This window comes from Podarcis cretensis (assembly GCF_951804945.1).
Source record: "Podarcis cretensis genome assembly, chromosome: 6".
NCBI lineage: Eukaryota > Metazoa > Chordata > Lepidosauria > Squamata > Lacertidae > Podarcis > Podarcis cretensis.
Genome location: NC_137175.1, coordinates 97373150 through 97395622, shown reverse-complemented (window position 1 = coordinate 97395622; position 22473 = coordinate 97373150). Strand labels below are relative to the sequence as shown.

The window sequence follows — 22473 nt, the reverse complement described above, 5'->3', positions numbered from 1 at the left end:
GCCTCCTTGATTTCATTTCCATGTTATTTGCTTCTAGGTACAATCTGTTTGCAAATAATACAGAAATGAGTGCTAAACTTGTGCTGTATTCTACTGTAGTTCCACTATAGTTCTGGAAGTGGCTCTTACATTGTGTGAAAGCTCAAATAAAATGTGGAAATTAACAATTAGAGAAATGTCATGAAAATGGACAGACAGTTCTAATGGAGAGATGTAAAAAATGGATTTCCATTTTGTTAAGATCTGCTAGGAGCATTCGCCTACTGTACAATCTTTAGCAGAGGCCCTTTCAGAGAGCTGTCTTGGTGGTGGCACCCCAGTTTGGAATTCTTTTCCCAATTATGACGTGGTTGCCTTTTATTGTTCTTTATTTCAGCACCTAGCTGAAGACTAGGCTGTTTGTCCAGGCTTTTAGTGGAATTTAATGCCAGTATTGGTGTTTTGGTTGACTGGTTTATGCACCTGCCTTGTTTTTAGTAATTTCATATCTTTTCAGGCTCTTCCTCTTTGTGAAAAATTTAGACCTCTACAGGGACAGGACTCTGGCTTGGATCTTTGCACTTCATTATCTCGCTATCATTTCTTGCTGAGCACATTGTGGGCTGGTGGGCAGTTTTTATTTCATTCATTCATTCATTTGTATATCGCCCTTCATCCATAGATCTCAGAGTGGTTCATCACATAAAAATACTGTTTTGGTATGCTAGTCTATTGGGGACAATGATATTGCTTTCTCGGTGTGGCCTGAATTAGGGGCTACAGTCTCTGGGGGTTTTACCTCAGTTGTTGGGAGTCTTTAATTCCAGTAGCCCCCAGTTTTTTAAATTTGGGTTCGGTTTCAGGGCCCAGAGCTCGTACTTCTGCAGGTGGTGCTGCTGTCTGTGGGTGGTCCCCACCTCCCTGTCAGAATCTAAGTCATTGCAGGTACTTCAGGTTCTGACAAAGATTCTAACTCAGAAGCCAGTTGATTAAGGTGTTGCAAACCTTTTCTTTAAAGCAGGCATTGCATTTTATATACCAGGCCAAGGGAGCCAGCGTTTGTCCACAGACAACATTCTGGGTCATGTGGCCAGCATCCCATAGTCACCTTTGACTGGACTTAACCATCCAGGGGTCCTTTACCTTACCTTTATATATCAGGAAATGTTGGAAGAATTGTGTGTGCCCTTTCTTTCTTTCTTTCTTTCTTTCTTTCTTCTTCTTCTTTTTAAAAAGAAGCAATTTTCAAAATATTGGAACCATTGGAGCATTTGTCAAGCATTTGGCATGGGTCTGTAAAGCATTTTGGGTAAAAGCCACATTCCATTAAAATCAGTGGCAACATTCCCATTGACCAGTGTATGAAGTAGTCGAGAGTGTGCTGGACTTGGACCAGGGTCTCCTTGGCTTCAGATGCTGTACAGATGCCATGAACTCTCTTGGTGGCCTTGAGAAGGTAGTTTCTCTCAGCCTCTGTTCAGGTCCTACCTCACACGGTTGCAGTTGGCAGACTTAAAAATCACTTTAGACACTGAAAAGTCAGGGATTCAGGACTGCTTACCACATACGGTATATAACAGCATCCGAGAAAACCAGGCTGACTTTCTTCTCTCTAGACTTTCTTCTAGTTTTTGTTTTCTGTTTTTATATAAAAACAAGTTTTTAAAATTGTTTTATATAAAAATGTACAGAAATACTTGAAAGTCTGGTATCCCAACAGAGCTTCCTTCTTTTTAAAAATGCCCACTCTATTCCTAAGCCCATAAGTATGTAGAAATGCATTATAAAGGAATAACAAAGTTATGGAAGGAGAGGAAAGAAGGAAAAAGTGTGCCAGGGACATCAATCACAAATTGCATAGCCTGAGACGGGTCTAGTCACATGGGCTACCTGTGTTTTGGTCTCATACCTCTCTTCCTGTATGGGAGGTAACAAGAGTGCAAAATCAGTCCCTGTAATTGACAAGCAGTATCAAGCTTCTAAGGGACGTGGGTGGCGCTGTGGGTTAAACCACAGAGCCTAGGACTTGCCGATCAGAAGGTCGGCAGTTCGAATCCCCACGACGGAGTGAGCTCACATTGCTTGGTCCCTGCTCCTGCCAACCTAGCAGTTCGAAAGCACATCAAAGTGCAAGTAGATAAATAGGTACCACTCCGGCGGGAAGGTAAACGGCGTTTCTGTGCACTGTTCTGGTTCACCAGAAGCGGCTTAGTCATGCTGGCCACATGACCCGGAAGCTGTATGCCAGCTCCCTCAGCCAATAAAGCGAGATGAGCGCCGCAACTCCAGAGTCGGCCATGACTGGACCTAATGGTCAGGGGTCCCTTTTACACCTTATCAAGCTTCTGGATTGGCCAGGCATGGTATAAATACTCAGAACCTTGCTCTTGTCTTGTTCCATATCAGAAAACCAGTGTCTTCTGCCTCGTGGACTATAGGCCTTTGTCAATGTACCTCAGAGACACTTTATTTGGAGAACACACATGGGTCTAGCTGCCCATGGGTCTTAGAGTATGGATAGCCAATGTGGGTGACAACTCCCATCAGCATGTCCAACTGTCAGGGATAATGGAAGCTGAAGTCAACATCAGCCCGAGTGCCCCAAATTGGCCACCCAGGCCTTAGAGAGTAATAGAGGAACACTGGAGGGGGTGTGACACAAACATTCATAGAATCATTCAGAAGAAAGAAATACTAAAAATGGCAGCAGGGCAGGGGAAGGTAAATGGAAAAGGGATCAATCAAATATCCAACATATACTAAGCTTAATGTAACATAACTTAATTATCATGCTCTGAATTACCGTATTTTTTGCTCTATAAGACTCACTTTTTCCCTCCTAAAAAGTAAAGGGAAATGTGTGTGCGTCTTATGGAGCAAATGCAGGCTGCGCAGCTATCCCAGAAGCCAGAACAGCAAGAGGGATTGCTGCTTTCACTGCGCAGCGATCCCTCTTGCTGTTCTGGCTTCTGAGATTCAGAATATTTTTTTTTCTTGTTTTCCTCCTCCAAAAACTAGGGGCGTCTTATGGTCTGGTGCGTCTTATGGAGCGAAAAATACGGTATCTTTTAAAAGGAAGAAAGAGTGAATTGGTTTAATAATAATAATAATAATAATAATAATAATAATTTATTTATACCCCGTCCATCTGGCTGGGTTTCCCCAGCCACTCTGGGTGGCTTCCAACAAAACACTAAAATACAATAACCTATTAAACATTAAAAGCTTCCCTAAACAGGGCTGCCTTCAGATGTCTTCTAAACCATGAGATACTAATTTCTCTTATAGGGAGAAGTGACAGAGCGCAGGCAAATGGATATATGTTAGTGAATTGTTCTTATGTTGAATCCAAAAGTATCACGAGTGTTTTTATAACACAAAATAAATTTACAAATGCACCATCTTAGCTGTTCTTTTAAATCTGCAGGAGAGCCAAGCCTGTGCTATGTATCTGATGGCGATGGCATTTGTGAGCCGTTTGAGAAAAGCAGCAGCATTGTGGATTGTGGTCTCTACACCCCCAAAGAGTATGTGGATCAGTGGGCATCAGAAGCTTATGCCTCCCACCAGGACCAGAAAGCATGCCCAGTTTCCCTGGTGACAGGAGAACCTCTTGTGAGGGTGAGGGGAATTTTTATTTCATATTCAAGCCCTTATGTTATTCCTGGAAGAAGAACATGTCCCAAACCTCTGTGATCTTCCCAAGTCTGCCAGCTATTGATTCTGCTCTGAACTGGGATGAACTGAACTTTACTGGCAACATCAGTGAATAAGTTCCAACCCCTCATGCATACCTTTCAACTATAGAGTACTTCTCCATAGATACTGAGGTCTATGGAGAGGCCGGTTAACTTCAGCCATTCCTGAACTTCTACCTCTGTGTCTGTTTCTTGGCAATCGTGAAGATCTTCCTTGTTTCTCTCTTAGAAGTGAGGGTAAGGCTTATAGAGCCAGTGGCAGAGCACACAATTTGCAGGCATCCCCAGTTAAAGGATCTCAGAAAGGTCAAAATGCTGGCAATGAACTTTGTCTTGGGCAACCTGTGTCTTGCCATTATTGCTTCAGAGACCAGGTGGAGACTTGCATGCTTGAATACTCTGCCATAAAAAACAACAACATTCCTGCCACCTGGAAAACTAGATGTTAGGCAGCCAGGTTCTACTCTCATTTTCTTCCTGATAGGCTTATGTCCTCTGTGAAGGTTTTTGTATGGTGGAATAATCAATGATGTGAGCCCCCTTTTTTTTAGCAATCCAAAGTGGTATAGCCCAGGTGTGGGTTTACCATCTCAGTGAGGGCTGAGCCACAGAAAGCTACCACCAGGCTGATAGTACTGGAACTGAAGTTTGATTGAATAAAATATGGCTTCGTATGCTCAAGTGGAAGGTCTCTGGACCCCAGTTAGTTGCAGTCATGGCTATCAGAAAATGAAAACATTCAAAGGGAATTCTGGGAAGCTGGATGTGGACTAAGCAGGATTTCTCTTAATAGGCTCCCCCCCCCCACTCTTAATTTTTTTTTATTCTGTGTGTTGTAACTTTCACTGCTGAAGCTTCCACCACATGACAGCTTAGCACAGGTTCTGTGTTGGTATTCTAGCTGCCATCTCACACGATGCATTGTTCCAAGAGACCATGTGGGGAAAGTGACAGCTACTACCAAAAATGGTGGTAGGAGAACTGAAACGACTGGAGAATTTTATGCCCTCACCCCTTTTCACTGTTGACAAACTTGGTGGTACAATTAAGGGACTGTTTTGTGCTGAGCTTCACTTGTGTGTTTCTGATCTCCCTTCTTCTAATGTGACTGAAATTTCTTTTCCTTTCCCAACCCCCCTCTCCCTGCTCTGAAAACCCCTCATTTCCAGGTGTGCAAGCCTCATCCCCAGGACACACTGGAGCATCACCCCCATGCGGCTTGGTTCCCTTGTACCAGTCATGGTGCCCTTCAAGATGCAGACAGGGAGAAAATGCTCTTGGACGATAGAGTTTGGCTAAAAGTAAGTGCTTTGGTAGGGACGCGGGTGGCACTGTGGGTAAAACCTCAAGCACCTAGGACTTGCCGATCGTCAGGTCGGCGGTTCGAATCCCTGCGGTGGTATGCGCTCCCGTCACTCGGTCCCAGCGCCTGCCAACCTAGCAGTTCGAAAGCACCCCCGGGTGCAAGTAGATAAATAGGGACCGCTTACCAGTGGGAAGGTAAACAGCGTTCCGTGTGCGGCTCTGGCTCGCCAGATGCAGCTTGTCACACTGGCCACGTGACCCGGAGGTGTCTGCGGACAGCGCTGGCTCCCGGCCTCTAGAGTGAGATGAGCGCACAACCCTAGAGTCTGTCAAGACTGGCCCGTACGGGCAGGGGTACCTTTACTTTTACCTTTAAGTGCTTTGGGCACTCAGAGTATCAAGGGTACATTGAGAGGATGTGACAGATAATATGTACAGTTTTCCAAAAGTAGGGATTTGCTAAACCCTCACAAGGTTTTATTCTAGTGCTCTGCACATTTTGCCAGTCTCACAGAAACTAAAAAATCCTACAGATGTTTTGTCTGAGCAGGACCTTCCAGATTTACTTTAGATTTTCCTTTCCACAGCAGTTCCCAGAAGTGAATCTTGGAGGTTAGACTTAGTGCCTTCAGATCCCAATTTTCACACAACTGGTATCAGGCCCTGTGGTGTTTGAAGCAAGAACCTCTCTCATGTGGCTTGCCATGTGGTGAGGAAGTTTGAAATTTCCAGATAGCCCTAGGGGATTTTCCTGCTGGCAGGGCTAGAAGTTTGCCAAAGGTCTGACTGATGACCCATGCAGTAAACAAAGTTACCTTTAGGCACTCTTTCCCACAGTTATATTCTCTGTGGCATGATGGACAGAACAGGGACAGTGGCTGGAACACAAGTGGGGAAAGAACCAGGATGAATCTGTCAAATGCATACTCGAGCCTGCTTTGGGGCCTAGTTTTGTATTGACAATGGCGCTAAAGAAAGCTTACTTCACCACTACAGTTGTGTCTGCACAAATGCCATGCAGTGGGAGCTCCAGGGATAAAACCACTCAAATCTGCTCCAGCTTGGATGTAACTTTGGATAAAGTACAGGATGTACTAGACCTGTTCTTTTTTCTCATATGAGTTTCAGTTGTTGCAGTGTGGTGTTGACATCCTGAAGGCTTGACACACACCTGTCTTTGCTAAATAACATCTAGCGTCTTCTCAGTAGCCCACCGACTGGGACCTTCTCTTCATAAACACAATCATGTCACAGTTATCCATGCTCTATTACATTCACGTTATGAGATCCATTCAGAAACTTCAGCTGATTCAGAACATGGTAACCAGGTCATTCACTGGGCTTCACTGTGGTGAACATATTGTACCAGTCACAAAATATCTTCTTGCTTCTAGTTCATGGTCAGGCACAATTTTTTGACCTATAAGAGTCTGAGATCAGGATCTTGGGATGGCCAGCTTTTCCTGTAAACACTTGCCCACGTGGTAAGACAACCAGTGGAGGATCTGATTCCCCTACTGTAGAATGCCCTACCTAGACATGTTCTTCGGGTGCCTTCATTACTGACTTCACCAGGCACTGCTGTTTTCACTTGGTTTCAGTTTTTATTGTTTTCTTTATTTCTTGGGAAGCCACTTTGTGGGCCTTTTTACATTTAGGCAGAAGGCACTGGGTGGGAAGGCAGTCTCTCCTAGGCCACATGCAAGTGAGACTAGCTCTCTCTCTACACAAAGTGAGGAGCTCTAAAAAGTTTTGGAGATGGGAAGGTGCTGTTACCAGACACCCCAGTCTCTGCTGAGCAGTAGGAAGATTCCAGGGGTCTGGCACCCAAGCAGCATTTGTGTTCCTTTGGAATGAGGCATGACAGAGACTGTAGTGTCTTTAAGAAATGTGGTTTATTTGCACATATTTACACCTGAGTTTTATGGACGTCACAGTGCAGTACCCAAATATATGACCACAGGAAGCACATTTGGTACAGATGGGCAAGCTGTCTTTCTAGTCAGCTGTCATATTTAATGGCCATTAATAAATCCACCCTTCTGTAAATGTGTCCAAACCATTAAAAAGAGTGCTATCTGTTTTCTATTATTTAATTTAATACATTTGTGTACTGCTTTTCATGACAAGTCTTCCTAAAGCAATTTGCAACCACAGCATACAATAAAATAAACTTTTTAAAAAACCCTTACAAAGCAGCAAAACTGTATCATAATGGTATTAAAAGCGAAAAAGCCAGCATTATGATTATGCCACCAAAATATTTAAAGATATTCAAATGAGGCCCAAATAGTAAAGTTGCTGACCGTCAACACATCTTGCATCTTTGCTTGTTTCTCTTTCCTTATGCCATGACCTGCCCTTCCGCACCCCAAACTCTCCTGCTCGTCTCAGCAGTGAACGTGATGGAGCAGCTTCCCGGCATTCACTCCTTGGGGCAGTAACAAAGGAGAATGCTCCTTTTCTGCAGCACTTGCGGGAGGTTTGCGTTCCACTCTTCACCAGAGATTAAAGCACGTTCTAGTTTTATTACATTTCATGGTCGGTTCCCTTCATCCATGGATGTTTATATTAAAAACTCTCACTTTTGGCACTGCTTGCATACTTTATTATTTTCCATCCATAAATTTATGGCCAAGCAATAAAAATGTCTGTTTCTCCCCCTCGCCTCACCTCCCTTTATTTTATGTTAAAACCCTTTATATCACCCTTCCGTCATATTAGATTTCAGGGTGCTGCAACATAAAACAAATGCAAACTGAAACAAGAAAACAGCAGATAAAACTCTTCAAATGGATTAAAACTTGTTCTGTTAACAGCAGAACCCTGCAGATATTTAACTGGAAGTAGGTTCTGTTGAACTCAGCAGGGCTTACAACTTTGTGTTGAAGCCGATAGAACATTCATTGGGCATGTGGATAGGACTGTGCTGTGAATCAGTAATATCTACTGAAATGCCTAGGTAAATCTAAAAGAAATGGCTTTGGGCTATGATGCTGAATTTTGAGAAGTGGGGGGAGTAGATTCGGTAGAGAAGACAGAGGTGGGCTGCATTTTGACAACAGGCAGCTTCTCCCAACTTTGGGTTCCCAGTTGTTATTGGACTACCACCTTCCTCCATCCCTGACCGCTTCCCCTGTTGGCTGTGGATGATGGGTGTGGTAGTTCAACAACATCTGGAAACCCAAGCTTGGGAAAGGCTGATTTATAGGATCAGGAATGTGCTTTTATTCTCCCTCTCCCTCTGACATAAACAGCATAATAATTAATTATTTCCTAATTTGACAAAACTGTGGTTTGTTGTTGCATCTGAGGAAGATTAGAGTACCATGAACCTACTCATTTGAGCAACCTCTTACGGGATCTTGGCAGGTTCCGTCTAGAGTTCATGGCCATCCTGTTGCTTGCCCAGAAAGAGGCTGGACCTTCACAAGGGTTCCTACTGAACCCTCACGAATGCTAGAGCTTGGATATAGTTGAGGTTCTGGAGACCCCCAAATTATTCAGAATGGTTGGTCATTGTGGCCTCATAGGGAGGAAGTGTTCTGCAGATTTGTACCATTTTTCTCTGTTGGGACAGTAAGTTGAAACAAGTGAAGGCAGTAAGTGCCCTAAGGATGGAAGTGGTGAATCAGGCAGGACCTGGCAAGGCTCGTGGAACAGAACTTCTCAAAGTTTATGTGTCTCTTCTTCTGCCCTCTGTCTTGCAATAAGTCAATAGATAATTTCCTGTTCTACCACTGGACTATTCCACAGTGCATACAGAATCGTTACCACTGTGTAGCGAAGTATCAAATAACTGTTACCAGTTCTGTTGATGATGTTTATGCTTAAAATCTAATAAAGCAATCGGATAAATTTATTAAGAGATAGCTAAGTTACACTAACTGGTGTGAATGCCCTCGTTACCTTGTTTACTGAGAACCGGCAGAATTTCTGGATTGGGGAATTTGTTGTTGAACTAAACAACAGCAGCAGCAGCAGCAACAACAACAACAATGGTGCATTTCTTTTTAAAAATGACCAAGAGATGGCTAGAAGAGCTCTGGTGCTCAGCCACCTGCATGAGATAAAATAGGGATTCAGTTCCTCCCCCCCCCCCAAAGGTGAAGGTGATTCTGTGGACACGAGGCCCATTTCCTTTCCTCTTTGGTTCAGAGATGGGGGTCTTGATAACCTTGAATTGTTCACTGATACTACTGCAGAGTTGAACTGGAAAAGATGGATTTTGGCAAACCGCTTTGTGAGCATCAGAAGAAGGCACTACAGCTTGTTGATGTTTAAAATTTAGGGGATTCTTAGAATGATCTGTGACCAGCTGGGTTTGCCCATTCACCAATACATGAAGTGTTGCCCTGTAATAAGTTTCAGTTGCCTGAAACGATGCATCACTCACCTTAAAATCTGATTGACTACATATCACTGTACTTTATACGGTCCTTTATTAGTTGGGCTTTCTTGAGGAAGAGCAGGGGTTGCCATGTAGTAGCAGAGTATGTGCCAAGTTCTCCATAGAAGAGTACCAGCCCTGCTTAAGGGATCTTTCAGAAGACAATCCAGGGGGCAAATGAGCCAAGTGGAACGAAGAAGAACTTCAGGGTTGCTGGCTACTGTCAGTTGTGGTGAGGAATACAGTAGGGGGGAGTTTTTGCTTGTCTGCCTATCTATGTAACGTACCTGTTTCTTTTTCACACTCCATAATGCACTCCTCCTTTGCGGTATCCTGGAGCCCAGGTGTGCTTCAACAGACCCAGCATAGCTACCTCACTCTTTGTTTTCCTGGTGTCCGATGGCACTTCCATGGATGACCAGCCTAAGTCTACTGTGACAGTTCAGCTGGGTGACATCAGTGGGCACAGCCACTTCCTTGGTGAGTGCGCAATCAGTGAGTTTGGTTTTCATCCAGGTTCTTGTGTGTCATTAGGTTCTAACATTTATTTGTTGTTTTTACCATTTGCTTCTTGTAAAGAGCAAGGTTATTTTAGTGGACTTCAGACAGACAGGAGTGTTGTTTCTTTCCACCCTCCCCTCACTTCCTGAGAGCTGTAGGTGGTTTGGCAGCAGAATCATTGCTTATGATGTATACGTTAATTCTGTTTTTGCCTCTGTTAAATAGTTTTTAAAGTGTTTTTTATAAGACCTGCAAAACCTGTTTGACCAGAGACCACAATGGAGCTGGGAAGAAAGAAATATGTGTGTACAATTCAGTGGAAAGAAAAACCACGAGTCAGATGTGTCTGTTGCTGTGCTGGCTCCTTTCAGACCACCTGTGGTGGCTTGAATGTCTGGCTGCTTCCCACCGAGACCCCTTGCACATAAACAACTAGCTTGCCTGGGAAGAGTCTTGCCTAGAACCTTTTTCTTGATAGCTTTGTAGAGTTATGGAGTTTTAAAAATGTGTGTAGGGAGGGGAGCATTGAAACATTGGAGCCCTACCTGTAGTCGGAAACAGCATAGCCCTCACTGTGCCCCTGCCTGTCTAAATTGCTTCATAGAGAAGAAGGGTTTTCACAAATGCGCTATATTACTTGCTACTCTGTTGACAGGGCATTGCATTCCTTCGGAACAGTGGTTTTCAGACTTCCTACTTGCCCTGGAACTCTTTCCACAGTTGCATGTCAACTGAGGAAGCTGTGAAGCTCTGATGCCCAAGCCCTGTTTCACAGCAGAGATCCTGGTGTGCTTTCTAAAAACACACACTAGTTTCTTGCGGGGCACTGGCGTGGCCTTTAGGCCTTACTGTTGCCCATGTGTGACACAAAACATACTGAACTCCCTTGCAGCTGCATGTTGTGGAGAAAGACTGGTACTGTTGCAGGTGTGCTGGGTTTCTTTAGGGACCTTTCTGCATGCTGCTTCCTTCTTTTTCCTCCTCCTGTGCTTTTATCACTGTTCCCTTCACCATTGAATGAAGCGGAAGGGGCAAGTGTTTGGCCACTGTGAGGCAGTGGAAGTTGGCCAAGGAGAATGGCAGGGTGTGTGTGGCATCACTCTGAGCCCTTGGCTTGGCTTTGAGGTGTTTCCAGGTTTCACCTTCCTTGGGAAATAGAGACAAATCTCAGTCCAGTCAGATGAGAGACTCAGAGGGCTTATCTTCTCTAATTTAGAGGGACTTCACAGGGACCCAAAGTTACTTTGTTCCTTAATCACCTTTAGCAACGTACGAGCTGTCGTGCCAGCAGAATCCACTGGTCATCAACTTAAGTGACAACGTTTCCTTCCGCCAAATCACATCCGCCCTGCTCAACTTCTCCTCCCTCTCCGTGGGCATCTCTGCGGTGGCCTTGCGGACACGTTCGCCACCAGACCCTCCCAACCCGAGCAACTGCCTCCCAGAGCACGAGGGGCATGGCCGCCAGAGACTCAGGTAACTCCTCAGGATTTGGTATTGTCACTTCAAACCCCTGCGAAGAGACAGTTGCTTAAGGCTGTCATCCTGACGCCGCTCCTTGCCTTGGATTGGCAAGAAGCAAGCCTCTCTGAATTCAGTAAGACTTTCTTCCAAGTAGACATGGTTAGGATTGCACTGTTAAGTCTGCTACTTTATTCCCTTGCTGAGAAAGTAGAGAGTAACCATCAGGAGCTGCTCTGTCCTGTGGGCAAATCCAGGGTAAGTGTGTAAGAAGGGGCTGAGGGATTAAGTCAGAGGTGAGGGAGAAGTACTAACCTCATGTTCCCGAAGGCATAAGAGACAACAGCAGAGTGTTTTTTAAGAAAGCAGGAAACTTTGGGGCAACTTGAGTTGATAAAGGTGTGAGGGGAACCACCAGGAACATATTGGAATACAATAGCAGAAAGCATGGTGCGATCAGGCCATCAAGAGCTTTAGAGTTTGTGCTGGATACAGAAGACAACAGGAAAACTGCACCAGGTAAACGATGAGGGAGGGAATGGCAGAAACCCCTCGGGTGGCACTTCCACAGGTGCCCCACCTGTCCCACCCCCTCTGCAGAGAAGCAGCGCTGCCGTTGGTGCTATTTTTGGGCAAGATCGCATCCATTTGGGGCAAGATCACATGGATTGTGGTTCAGTTGCAGGCTGCTCTGCAACTGGAGTCAAGGGGATTTCTTTTCACTGCATGCTGCCTTGGTCAGTGCTTATTCCCCTTTACCCATTCATGGCTTCTTCGTACCACACAACCCTTTGTGTAAAGCTTGTTGCAGAGGAAGTCACTCTGGAATGGGGGATTAGAAGCCCACGCTCCCAAAGCAGAAGTGGGAACAGATGCTTGGAATGAAAAATAAATAGCCTTTGTGTCCCCTCTTCCCTGATACATGGGAAATTCCATGAAGCCCAACTAGGTTCAGTTTCACTCAGAGAACAGCGGGCACTCATGGAGGGCTGAAGCTTACACTTTAAAATTTGTATAAAAGAACTCACTTAGCTTGCAAAACAGAGTTTGGAGACTCTTTGGTCATTATGTATTTCAGGCACATGCCTAAGATGCTGTAAGTAAACCAAAAATGTAAACAAGGGGAACTATAGAGCCATTTTGGGAGTGTTCAGTGCTTGGACATGCTCAGTGAGAGTTTAAAAGCTTTTTTTTTTTAAAAAAAAAAAAGTGGAGCTGTGGGGACCAGCACTTACTTGAAATAAAACCTCTTTATCGCTGCCACAACATGTATATGTCCCATATAAAAGAACCCCAGTGTTTATGGGGTATTCAAAATTCCAGACACATATAATCAGAGCAGGTATGGCAAAAGAAAGTGTGCAGTACATTTGAGGAATGCTCTCCTCAAGGAGGTTTGGCTGGCACCTTCATGATACACCTTTAGGCAAAAACGTTCCTCTTTAACCAGGCCTTTGACTGGTTGACATCCTATGCCCTTTTAAAATGTATTGTGAAAGAGGGCTTTGCTTTGTTTTTCTTTTTATTCTGTATTTTCTGTTTTTTATATTGTGATTTTATGTTGTGAACTACCCTGAAATCTAGGTAAAGGTAAAGGACCCCTGGATGGTAAAGTCCAATCAAAGGTGACTATGGGGTGTAGTGTTCATTTTGCTTTTGAGGCCAAGCGAGCCGGCATTTATCCACAGGTAAACATCCAGGTCACATGGCCAGCATGACTGAACCACTTCTCGCCCAATGCGCCACCATGACACGTGCCAGAGCGCACGGAAATGCCATCTACCTTCCCGCCACAGCAGTACCTATTTATCTACTTGCACTGGTGTACTTTTGAACTGCTAGGTTGGCAGGAGCTGGGACAGAGCAACTGGAGCTCACCCCGTCATGGGGATTCAAACCACCGACCTTCTGATTGGCAAGCCCAAGAGGCTCAGTGGTTTAGACCTGTGCTTGAAGTCAAATGGCACAGGCAAAGGTACAGGGCACTGCAAGAGCCACTTACTGTCAGCACCTTCAAACCCCACTTCCTTGGCCTTGAAATTAAACCATCTAGGCAAAGGCACAGGACTTTGCAGGCTCAGCTGATTAGCAGTGCCCTCAAACCCTGCCACATCCTTCTCCTGCCCCACACCTGGAGAGGAAGTCAGTGTAGTGCTATGGCCATTGGTCTGTCAGCTTAAGCTTTTCAGGTTGCCAGATGCAATTCTCCCCTCTCTTGCTGGGCCTAAATGCATTGGGTCCTGGTGGATACAAGCTGGGCATCCGAGCCATGGAACCAACAGGGACTCCCCTGAATACATCAGGGATTGGTCAGCGAGAGAAGTGGTTAGTTAAGAAGAAGAAGAAGAAGAAGAGTTTGGATTTGATATCCTGCTTTATCACTACCCGAAGGAGTCTTAAAGCGGCTAAAAATCTCCTTCCTCCCCCACAACAAACACTCTGTGAGGTGAGTGGGGCTGAGATACTTCAAAGAAGTGTGACTAGCCCAAGGTCACCCAGCAGCTGCATGTGGAGGAGCGGGGAAGCGAACCCGGTTCACCAGATTACGAGTCTACTGCTCTTAACCACTACACCACACTGGCTCCTTGTAAATTAATACAAGACCTTGAGCATGGCCCAGTAGCATATGAGCAGCCAGTGCATGCTTTTGAGCGCTGGAGTTCTGTGCTGGCAATAGTCTGTCCCCCATCCACCGTCCAGCTGCAGCCTCCAGACTCGGCCCAAGCGTAACCTCACAAAGAGCTCATTGCAGTAATGGAGTCTTGAGGAAGTGTGGGTGGGAGGGAGAGATCTGTATTACATTTGATCCTTGTTGAAGTCCCCAGAAGCTCAACGATTTGACAAACACATGTGCTTGTAAAATATATATTAAAAAGAAGAAAATGGAAATCTAAGCTAGTGAAAGAATTTTTAGCAGCTGCCCTAAAACCATTTCTCACTTCATAAACATGTCTGCGTGTAGGGAGAAAAGAAATATTTTGTCTTGCGGTCCCTTTTCTTGCCATTTTCACTTGTCCTTGCCTCTCCCCCTCCCCCAAAAGGAAACCCTTTCAAAACAGTCTGTTCCTTTTCAGTGTTGGACTACTAGTCTTGGCAATGCTCTTTCTACACATATGGTTTGGATCCAGGGGGGCTCCATCGTGGCTGTCCATTGCTAAGCTGATGCTGGGCAGGTCCTCTGGCTGCTTCCCTCCTTCAGAACTTCCTCTTCTTCTGTTTTCTGGGTGGTGGTGCTCTCCATTGTCCCTCATGACAGCAACTCAAGATCAATTACTTTTAGATTATGCAAACATCATAGCGAGCATATTAGAAGCTGTATTCCTTCCCGTGTGACAGAGAAGAAAGAATATTGCTTCTGAGATAGTGTTCTTTACTTTTATAATAATTTGTATTAAAAATAACTTTTTTAAAAAACAAAACACCTGTTCTTTCAGTTATCGGGTGTACAGCAGGCGCACCACGGTTTGGAACTACTTCCTCTCATCTTTGTGGTGGCCATTTTGGTAATTGTTAATTGAGTCATCACTCAGAACTAGTCTGCACAATCAACCATTTGCAAATGCGCATCAAACCACAGTTACAATTCTGGCCAGTTGCAAACCATGGTTTGTCTCCAAACTATAGTTAAGCTTCCAAAATAACAATTCAATTGAGCCGTGACATATTCCATACTTTCATATTTCGTTATGTGTTTTTGTCTCTAAGCATGATCGTGTTCCTCTTGTATAGCCCTTCCTGCAGGGAATACTGACTGAACACTGACTGTGAGTGGTATAGAATATATTGTATATGTTCAATATCACTTAGAGCAGGAGTTGTCAGCCTGGTCCCTGCTGCCCACTAGTGGGCGTTTCAGGATTCTAGGTGGGCAGGAGGGGGTTCTATGGCACAAGCTGAACCCTCCTTCCATTGAGCACTGCTGGGCGGTAAGGAAATATTTGCCATCAAGAAAGATGCATTGGGGGGGGGTATAAAAAGGTTGACTACCCCTGACTTAGAGAAAGGGCTTCACGCCACCATCTTGTAAATTTATGTAGCAAAGTACAATTCCGTGATTTGAAAGAACAGAATTATCCTTCCACCTGACCCCCTGGTATTTAGAAGTTGGCATCTCTGGCTTAAATCAGTAAATTATGATAAGTGGTTTAACGTAAAGTAATGCAGGCTTGGTCCATCAAAATTTAAGTCCTTTCCTATAACAACTTAGGACCAGGTTACCTGTGTAGACTTGCCTGCATAGACTTGCTCGCTCATTGAGATCAGGCCCTCCTGGTTGTGCAGCGTGAGCCCAGCATGTTATGTACTGAAGTTCTCACCCTGGGCCAGCAGGGAGATACTGTAGATAGTTTTCAGTCAGGTCCACATATTCAAATAAGGGATTGAAAGTGACGTTCAGTGATTGGATAGTTACAGAAAATGGTTACTGTTGCGTTCTAGTGGCGTTCTATATAAGCAGGCTGGCTGAACCCTTCAGTTCAGTTTTGTTCTGGCCTGCGAATAAACAAGAGCTGTTTGAAGAATCGCTGTGTCGTCTGATATGTTCACCCACAACTTAACACAGCATATGGAATAAAATGCCCCTTGTCCCTCACCAGACAGTCCCTTGCCAACCTTGACTGGTTCTAAGTGCGTATTAAAGCATTTTGCTGGTTTTTAATATCAAGCTTGTAGTGTTTGTTTTAGCTACTGTGGATATTATATATATTATAATGTGCTGATCTTTGTATTTATTTGATTACATTATCTGTAAACTGCCCTGGCATTTTTCTTAATGAAGAGCAGTATTAAACTGTCCTAAATAAATGAATAAAGGCCTACTTTTGAATTTTGAGGCACAAGCATTTTGCAGCACTAATTTGTTATGACTCTTTCTTAGAATCATTGGTGCATAGCTTGGCCCCCTGACAACTGTTATTAATGAAGGTGTTCTAAAACAACAGTGGGAATAATTTGTTCTCTTGCTTTCCATTCAGAAATCAGCTTTGCAGATGAAATTTCTTTAAAACACATTGATTTATTGTTAAAGGATACTAGTCATGATAGTCTCTCATGGCCAGCGCCCTCAGGGAATAACTTGCAGGGCATGGGGTGTTGGTGGAAGGAGGGCACAACAGGAGCACATTTGATATAAAAAAGCGTTGGAGTAATCACATGCTGTGAACCCACCAGCCAAAACTAAATCACAGAAAGAATGTCCTCAATAACTTTTATACAACTTGTACTAAACATTAGGAAGAGATGTGGAGTTTGAGGGAGCTGGGAGAGACATACATTATTGGCGCTTGAGCAGCGGTTCATTAAATTCTGAAATGAAGTTAGTGTTTACTGAGGTGCTCAGTTCAGCTGGCACTCAGCACATGCTCCAGAACTCATTGACTCTTAGCTCTGCTCTACAGGTGACACTGCAATGAGTGTGGGCTCTTTGCAAGCACAAATAGAAAATGTATTTTGGTGCAGGCTGACTGCTGTCAGTGAAAGGGATCTGCTGTCAGTGAAAGGGGAGGCCATAAATTTAGTTGTATCCTGATGCCTAATCTGGGATCTAAGGCATTTGCCAGCTGCTGACACAAGTACACAACTCTATCCTGTCATTAATTAGACTTGATGATGTGGAACTTCCTTCTGCTTGGCTGGCCAAACCTACATATCTGCCAGTAACTTTAATCAATAGCCTTTTGCATTTCATCAGGATAATGTCCTGCTCGCCACCTGGGGCACCACTCATCTATTATGCAAATGTGGTATGGACTTAACATACTCTGTGGTGATGGTTCTGTGGCATATTCACCCATGTTTCCTAAGACGTCCCTCTCTAACTTGCGATAAGGAACTTCTGTGCGCATCTTGGACATCTGCTTCTGCCCTCTGGAATCAGCCTTATCCCATTATCACTTTCTACAGTGGCAGGCAGAGCCTCGATCACCTTTTGTCTCAAGTAGCCCCTCCCTGTGTGTAAGAGAATCTTCAGCTGTTTCTCCCCAAAAGACTGAACAACATGGTTAAGGATCCCAGATGTATTCATTCTGCAAGGCTGCTCCAAGGGGAGTAAAGCCTCATGTCCTCACTTCTCCTCCTTCTTTGATGCCACACCAAGGGGGTTCTAGATGTTTAGATTAAAAATACGGTTGACAGTAGGGTGTATGGGTGACACTCTGCGTTCCCTTGTGTCAAGCTTGTTTTGTCACAGTGCTAAGAGGAGAATGCAGTCCCGCCTTGCAATACAGGAAGCTGCATTTTGAGTCTCCTCCCTTTCTCTCCACAGCTGCACCCAACACACCTGTGGAGAGGATGGCAGCTGTGTGCAGCCATTTATCCATCATGCTGCTGCTGTCAACTGCAGTCCCAGCAGCCAGGGGCATATGGAGTGTGCTGTTACCTGTGAAAAGGGCTTTGTCCTCCATGCCAGCCATGGGCAGCTGCTGCGCCCAGGACAGGTGAGTACATGGGGTTGTGATGTTATTGCACGCATGTGTCAGCAAGAGGGTAGATGGGGCTTCCAGAGAGGCCTTGCCACTGCAATCCCACCAGTTATTTATCTTCCCCATTGTACTCAGTAGATACACTGTACAGTACTAAGGGGTCTTGTGGCAATGATTCACAGGTGGTGGCTGTGATGAAGGAAACAAAAATGTGTGGACTTTATGGTTGCAAAGATAGGCTTGAAGACCAGCATGAAGCTTATCATCATAGCTTCATGTACTTTTTCGAATGGTCTCCAGTTATGATTGCTGCCTTTGAGTGACCCCTGTTCTCCCTCACTTTCCCATTCTTTTTCTCCAGTTACCACATTGCTCCCTGCCAAAAATATTTCAATGTTTGGCAAAGAAAAGAAAAGAAAAAAAGGCGAGACCGAAATATTGGGGTGGAAAGAAAAGAACTTCCTGCAAATGATAACTATTTGCAGAATTTACTTTGAATGCAGAAACTTCAGTTTCCTTTGTGCCAGACTAGGGTTCCTTTGCCACATAATCTAGTCGTGTTTTAGGCCAAATTGATCTCTGATGTAACACTGAGTCAGCTAGTGGGCTTTCTGAGGAGTTTAATAGACCCATTATAGTACAATAGCTAAGAAACCTTGCTGGGAGCTAGGTAGGAAGTGTCTGGTTCATATTTTGCTTCTCTTGTGAACTTGCCAGATATGTTTGGCAAGCTACTTTCTGTTATCCACAGTGCTATCCAATTTGCATTAATGGGATGATAATAATAAAATGACATGTCAACAGATTATAGAGATAAAACATATGAAATACTTTTAAAGGGTCAGATAGATACTAAGTATTACTATCATTAATATGGTCCAGCAGGAAATGACCATTGATGGATGCTGCCTTCTTCTTTGACTGATTTTCATTCAGATCAAGTCACAAGACTGATAGATGCACAAATTCAACCTGGTGTCTCAAGCATCTAAACTGGGAATTGTGCCATCACATGCCATTCGTTCATCATCAGGAAAAGTGGCTGCCCATATGTGAAAAACTTACCATTTTATTTACAATTTGTTGTGGGTTTCAGCAACTGAGAGCCTCCTGGGGTGATACATGCAGCCCCTGAAAGCAGGGGTGTAAAGGTAAAGGTAAAGGTACCCCTGCCCGTACGGGCCAGTCTTGACAGACTCTGGGGTTGTGCGCCCATCTCACTTAAGAGGCCAGGGGCCAGCGCTGTCCGGAGACACTTCCGGGTCACGTGGCCAGCGTGACATTGCTGCTCTGGCGAGCCAGAGCCGCACACGGAAACGCCGTTTACCTTCCCGCTGGTAAGCGGTCCCTATTTATCTACTTGCACCCGGAGGTGCTTTCGAACTGCTAGGTTGGCAGGCGCTGGGACCGAGCAGCGGGAGCGCACCCCGCCGCAGGGATTCGAACCGCCGACCTTTCGATCGGCAAGTCCTAGGCGCTGAGGCTTTAACCCACAGCGCCACCTGCGTCCCCCAAATCTCCAACCCAGAGGCAAAAATGGCGTTTGGTTTGGGTAACAGATACAGCCGACCAGTGGCCTAAGCCTGCTGCTTTTAGCAGAGCTTTTTGACCAAAATAGTTGCTATTCAGGCTGTTAAAGGCTTTTGAATTAGTCCCTGCCACTGAAAGGGCAGTCCGGATATCACTGGGAAAGGAAGCCAGTCTGAAAAGAATTAAAAGGGATACTTGATCAAAATTTATGAAGGCCTGTCAGTGGCTTGGAAAGAGGCATGCGTTAGGTGGTTCTACCCGGGTGGCTTGGTCTCTCTTCCATCTTCTCTAATGGTTAATCATATGACTCTCCAGTTAATCCAGATGTGGGCAGATGCAATTTGGATTGGGCCCTCGGTCCTCTCTTGCACACACTGTGTTCTCGGGTGAAACAAAGTATCCTTTTTGCTTTAATTTTACACACACACACACACCAGCAAAATAAACCTGCCTCGTTTAACATTTCCATGTTTGGCACTCAAGCAGGAAACACCTTGGCAGAAAGACTGCCTGAGGGCTCCTTCTCTTGTGCCTTGCTGTGGAGGAGGCACTGCTAGCATCACAAGTGAGGCATGTTAGGGCAGGAGTGCACAATGGGATTGGCACTCCTGACATATGTCTCACCCCCCCCCCCCATTAAATGCCTGGTGCAGGGCGACTCCTGGTCGTTACCAGATTGCAGCAAGTGTGGAGAAGAGTCGGCCTTGTGAAATCTCAGCTTTCAGTTATGATTCTATTTTAACAAGAAAATGTTTCTAATGTGAACCTCCTGAATGTGATAATATGCTGAGAGTGTGCAGCGTTCTGATGTCTTGGGAATCAGAGGGCAGGTTGGGGAGGCAGGGTTTTCCACAAGTGAAATTGACATGAATTACGCAAAATCGCAGTTGTATGAAATGAGGGAATTATCCTAGTTTAACTCATTTTGTAAAACAACAACAACAAAGACACATCATTAGCTGACAACCACTTTTTCGCTTCCCATCATTTGCAAGCCTGAGGTCAGGGCATGATTCTCACTTCCACCTGCCACCAGCACTGCGTTGGAGTTTTGACTGATGTGAGTCAGTTTGGGGAAACAGTTCTCATGATCTCCCAATTCTCAGTCCTGTGAACCAAGACTAGGCACCTGCCAGCCCAGAGGCAGAGGCCAACCTTTGGGCGGTTCCCATCTGGTCTCGGGCTTGATTCCTGAGCCAAGGACAGCTCTTAGATTGCTGTATCAGTCTTGCGACAATCAGTAGAAATTCACAGCAACTTTCCCCCTCTTTTCCCCCTCAGAAAGAAATTCTCTTGACCTGTAACTATGGGCGTTGGGACAGGTCTGTGACTTGCGACCCCATCGACTGCCAGTTTCCAGACCAATCACATGTCCTGTATGCAGAGTTCTCTTGCCCTAAAGGGACCACCTACATGAAGCGATGCTTCTTCTCCTGTATCAAGCCAGCAAAACTGCAAGGTATGCTGATGAGCTTTACTTGACGGCCCTTCTCCCTTAGGTAGCTCTGGATGATAAATTGGAGCTTCAGAAAGTTATGCTCTTGTCTTTGCAAATAATTCTGTCTAATTTTCTGAGTGGGTGCTTCTTCTCCCTCCCTTTCCTTTCCTTCTCTCTCTCTCTCTCTTCACCCCCCTCTCCCTCTCTTACTTGGAGTCAGGAATGAGTCAGTGGCTGACCTGCCTGGACGATGGCCTCTGGTCACTCCCAGAAGCTTACTGCAAACTGGAATGTGACACTCCACGCCCGGTTCCCAATGCTAAGCTGCTGGTGCCCCGATGCTTGCAAGGGAATCACGATGTGGGCTCTGTCTGCCGCTACAAGTGTAAGCCTGGATACCACGTGGCAGAAACCACAGAGGAGAAGCCCAGGAAGTGAGTAAAGGAAATATATTATCTCCCTTTGCTATTTTCCCTGTTGCCTCTTCCACCTTAGCATTTGCGCTTCAGTCTTACTAGAGCGCCTGCTGGATTTGATGTTGCCACCGGAGTATTTGCACTTGGCCAGTGGGTTTGATGGTGGCCAGTCCCACTCCTGCTGGGAGATCTGGCGTTTTCCCCAAGCATACTAGTGTGTTGTGAAAGTCAGCTTTCGTGGCTAAAAGGTCATTCACCGTTGGCGTCCAGGAACAGGTGCAGAAAGCAAGGTGGAGGAGTGGAAGCAGGAGAAAGTAAGGTCAGCTTCTGATCTTCTCTAGAGAGTGAGGTGGAAGGTAATATAAGCCATGACTTGGCCCAGAGAAGGTTTAGAATGGCTGGTAATTGAAATCACCATAAGGCTGTTTGACTTGCAAGGGATTGGAGTTAAAGGCTGATAGAATCCAAAAGGCTGTCCTTTAGAGCCAGAGTCATGGGATGATGTCTTGTGAGTCAGTGCATAGCCAGCTAAGTTCTACTCAGAGTAAATGCATTCAGATTAATGGGTGGTAGCCAGCGAGCCACTGTGGTGTAGTGGCCAGAGCGTTGGACTAGGATCTGGGAGGGCAGGGTTCAATCCCTGTTCAGCCATGAAACTTGCTGGATGTTCTTGGTCCAGTCACAATGGACTCAGTCTAACTTAGCTTGTAGTGATGTTGTGATGGGGAGGAAGAGGACCGTGTACTCCACCTTGAGCTCCTTGGAGGAAAGATGGGATATAAATACAAGAAATAAATAAACTTCAGTAGTTTTACTCTTGAGTATGACTAACACTGACACAACCCAGGGTCACTTCTGGTCTTCCAGAAAAGGTAAGAAAGTGAGATATACATATATATGAGTTGACTATCTATCTCTCTCTCTCTCTCTCTCTCTCTCTCTCTATCTATCTATCTATATCTATCTATCTATCTATCTATCATCTATCTATCTATCTATCATGTATCTATATCTATCTATCTATCATCTATCTATCTATCTATCATCTATCTATCTATCTATCTATCTATCTATCTATCATCTATCTATCTATCTATCTATCTATCTATCATCTATCTATCTATCATCTATATCTATCTATCTATCTATCTATCTATCTATCTATCTATCTATCATCTATCTATCTATCTATCATCTATCTATATCTATCTATCATCTATCTCTATCTATCTATCTATCTATCTATCTATCATCATCTATCTATCATCTATATCTATCTATCTATCTATCTATCTATCATCTATCTATCTATATCTATCTATCTATATCTATCTAT

The 22473-nt window shown here is 44.7% G+C and overlaps 1 protein-coding gene across 1 annotated transcript in view; it reads left to right on the top strand.

Moving 5' to 3' along the window:
• Positions 1–22473, top strand: part of PAPPA2 (pappalysin 2) — a 119997-nt gene that overhangs the window by 54718 nt on the left and 42806 nt on the right. Inside the window, exons 10-16 of the mRNA XM_079981035.1 lie at positions 3407–3600; positions 4847–4978; positions 9717–9852; positions 11139–11349; positions 17597–17768; positions 20565–20742; positions 20942–21155. Of these exons, the coding sequence (XP_079837161.1) occupies positions 3407–3600; positions 4847–4978; positions 9717–9852; positions 11139–11349; positions 17597–17768; positions 20565–20742; positions 20942–21155 (1237 nt within the window). The remainder of the gene's footprint in view (positions 1–3406; positions 3601–4846; positions 4979–9716; positions 9853–11138; positions 11350–17596; positions 17769–20564; positions 20743–20941; positions 21156–22473) is intronic.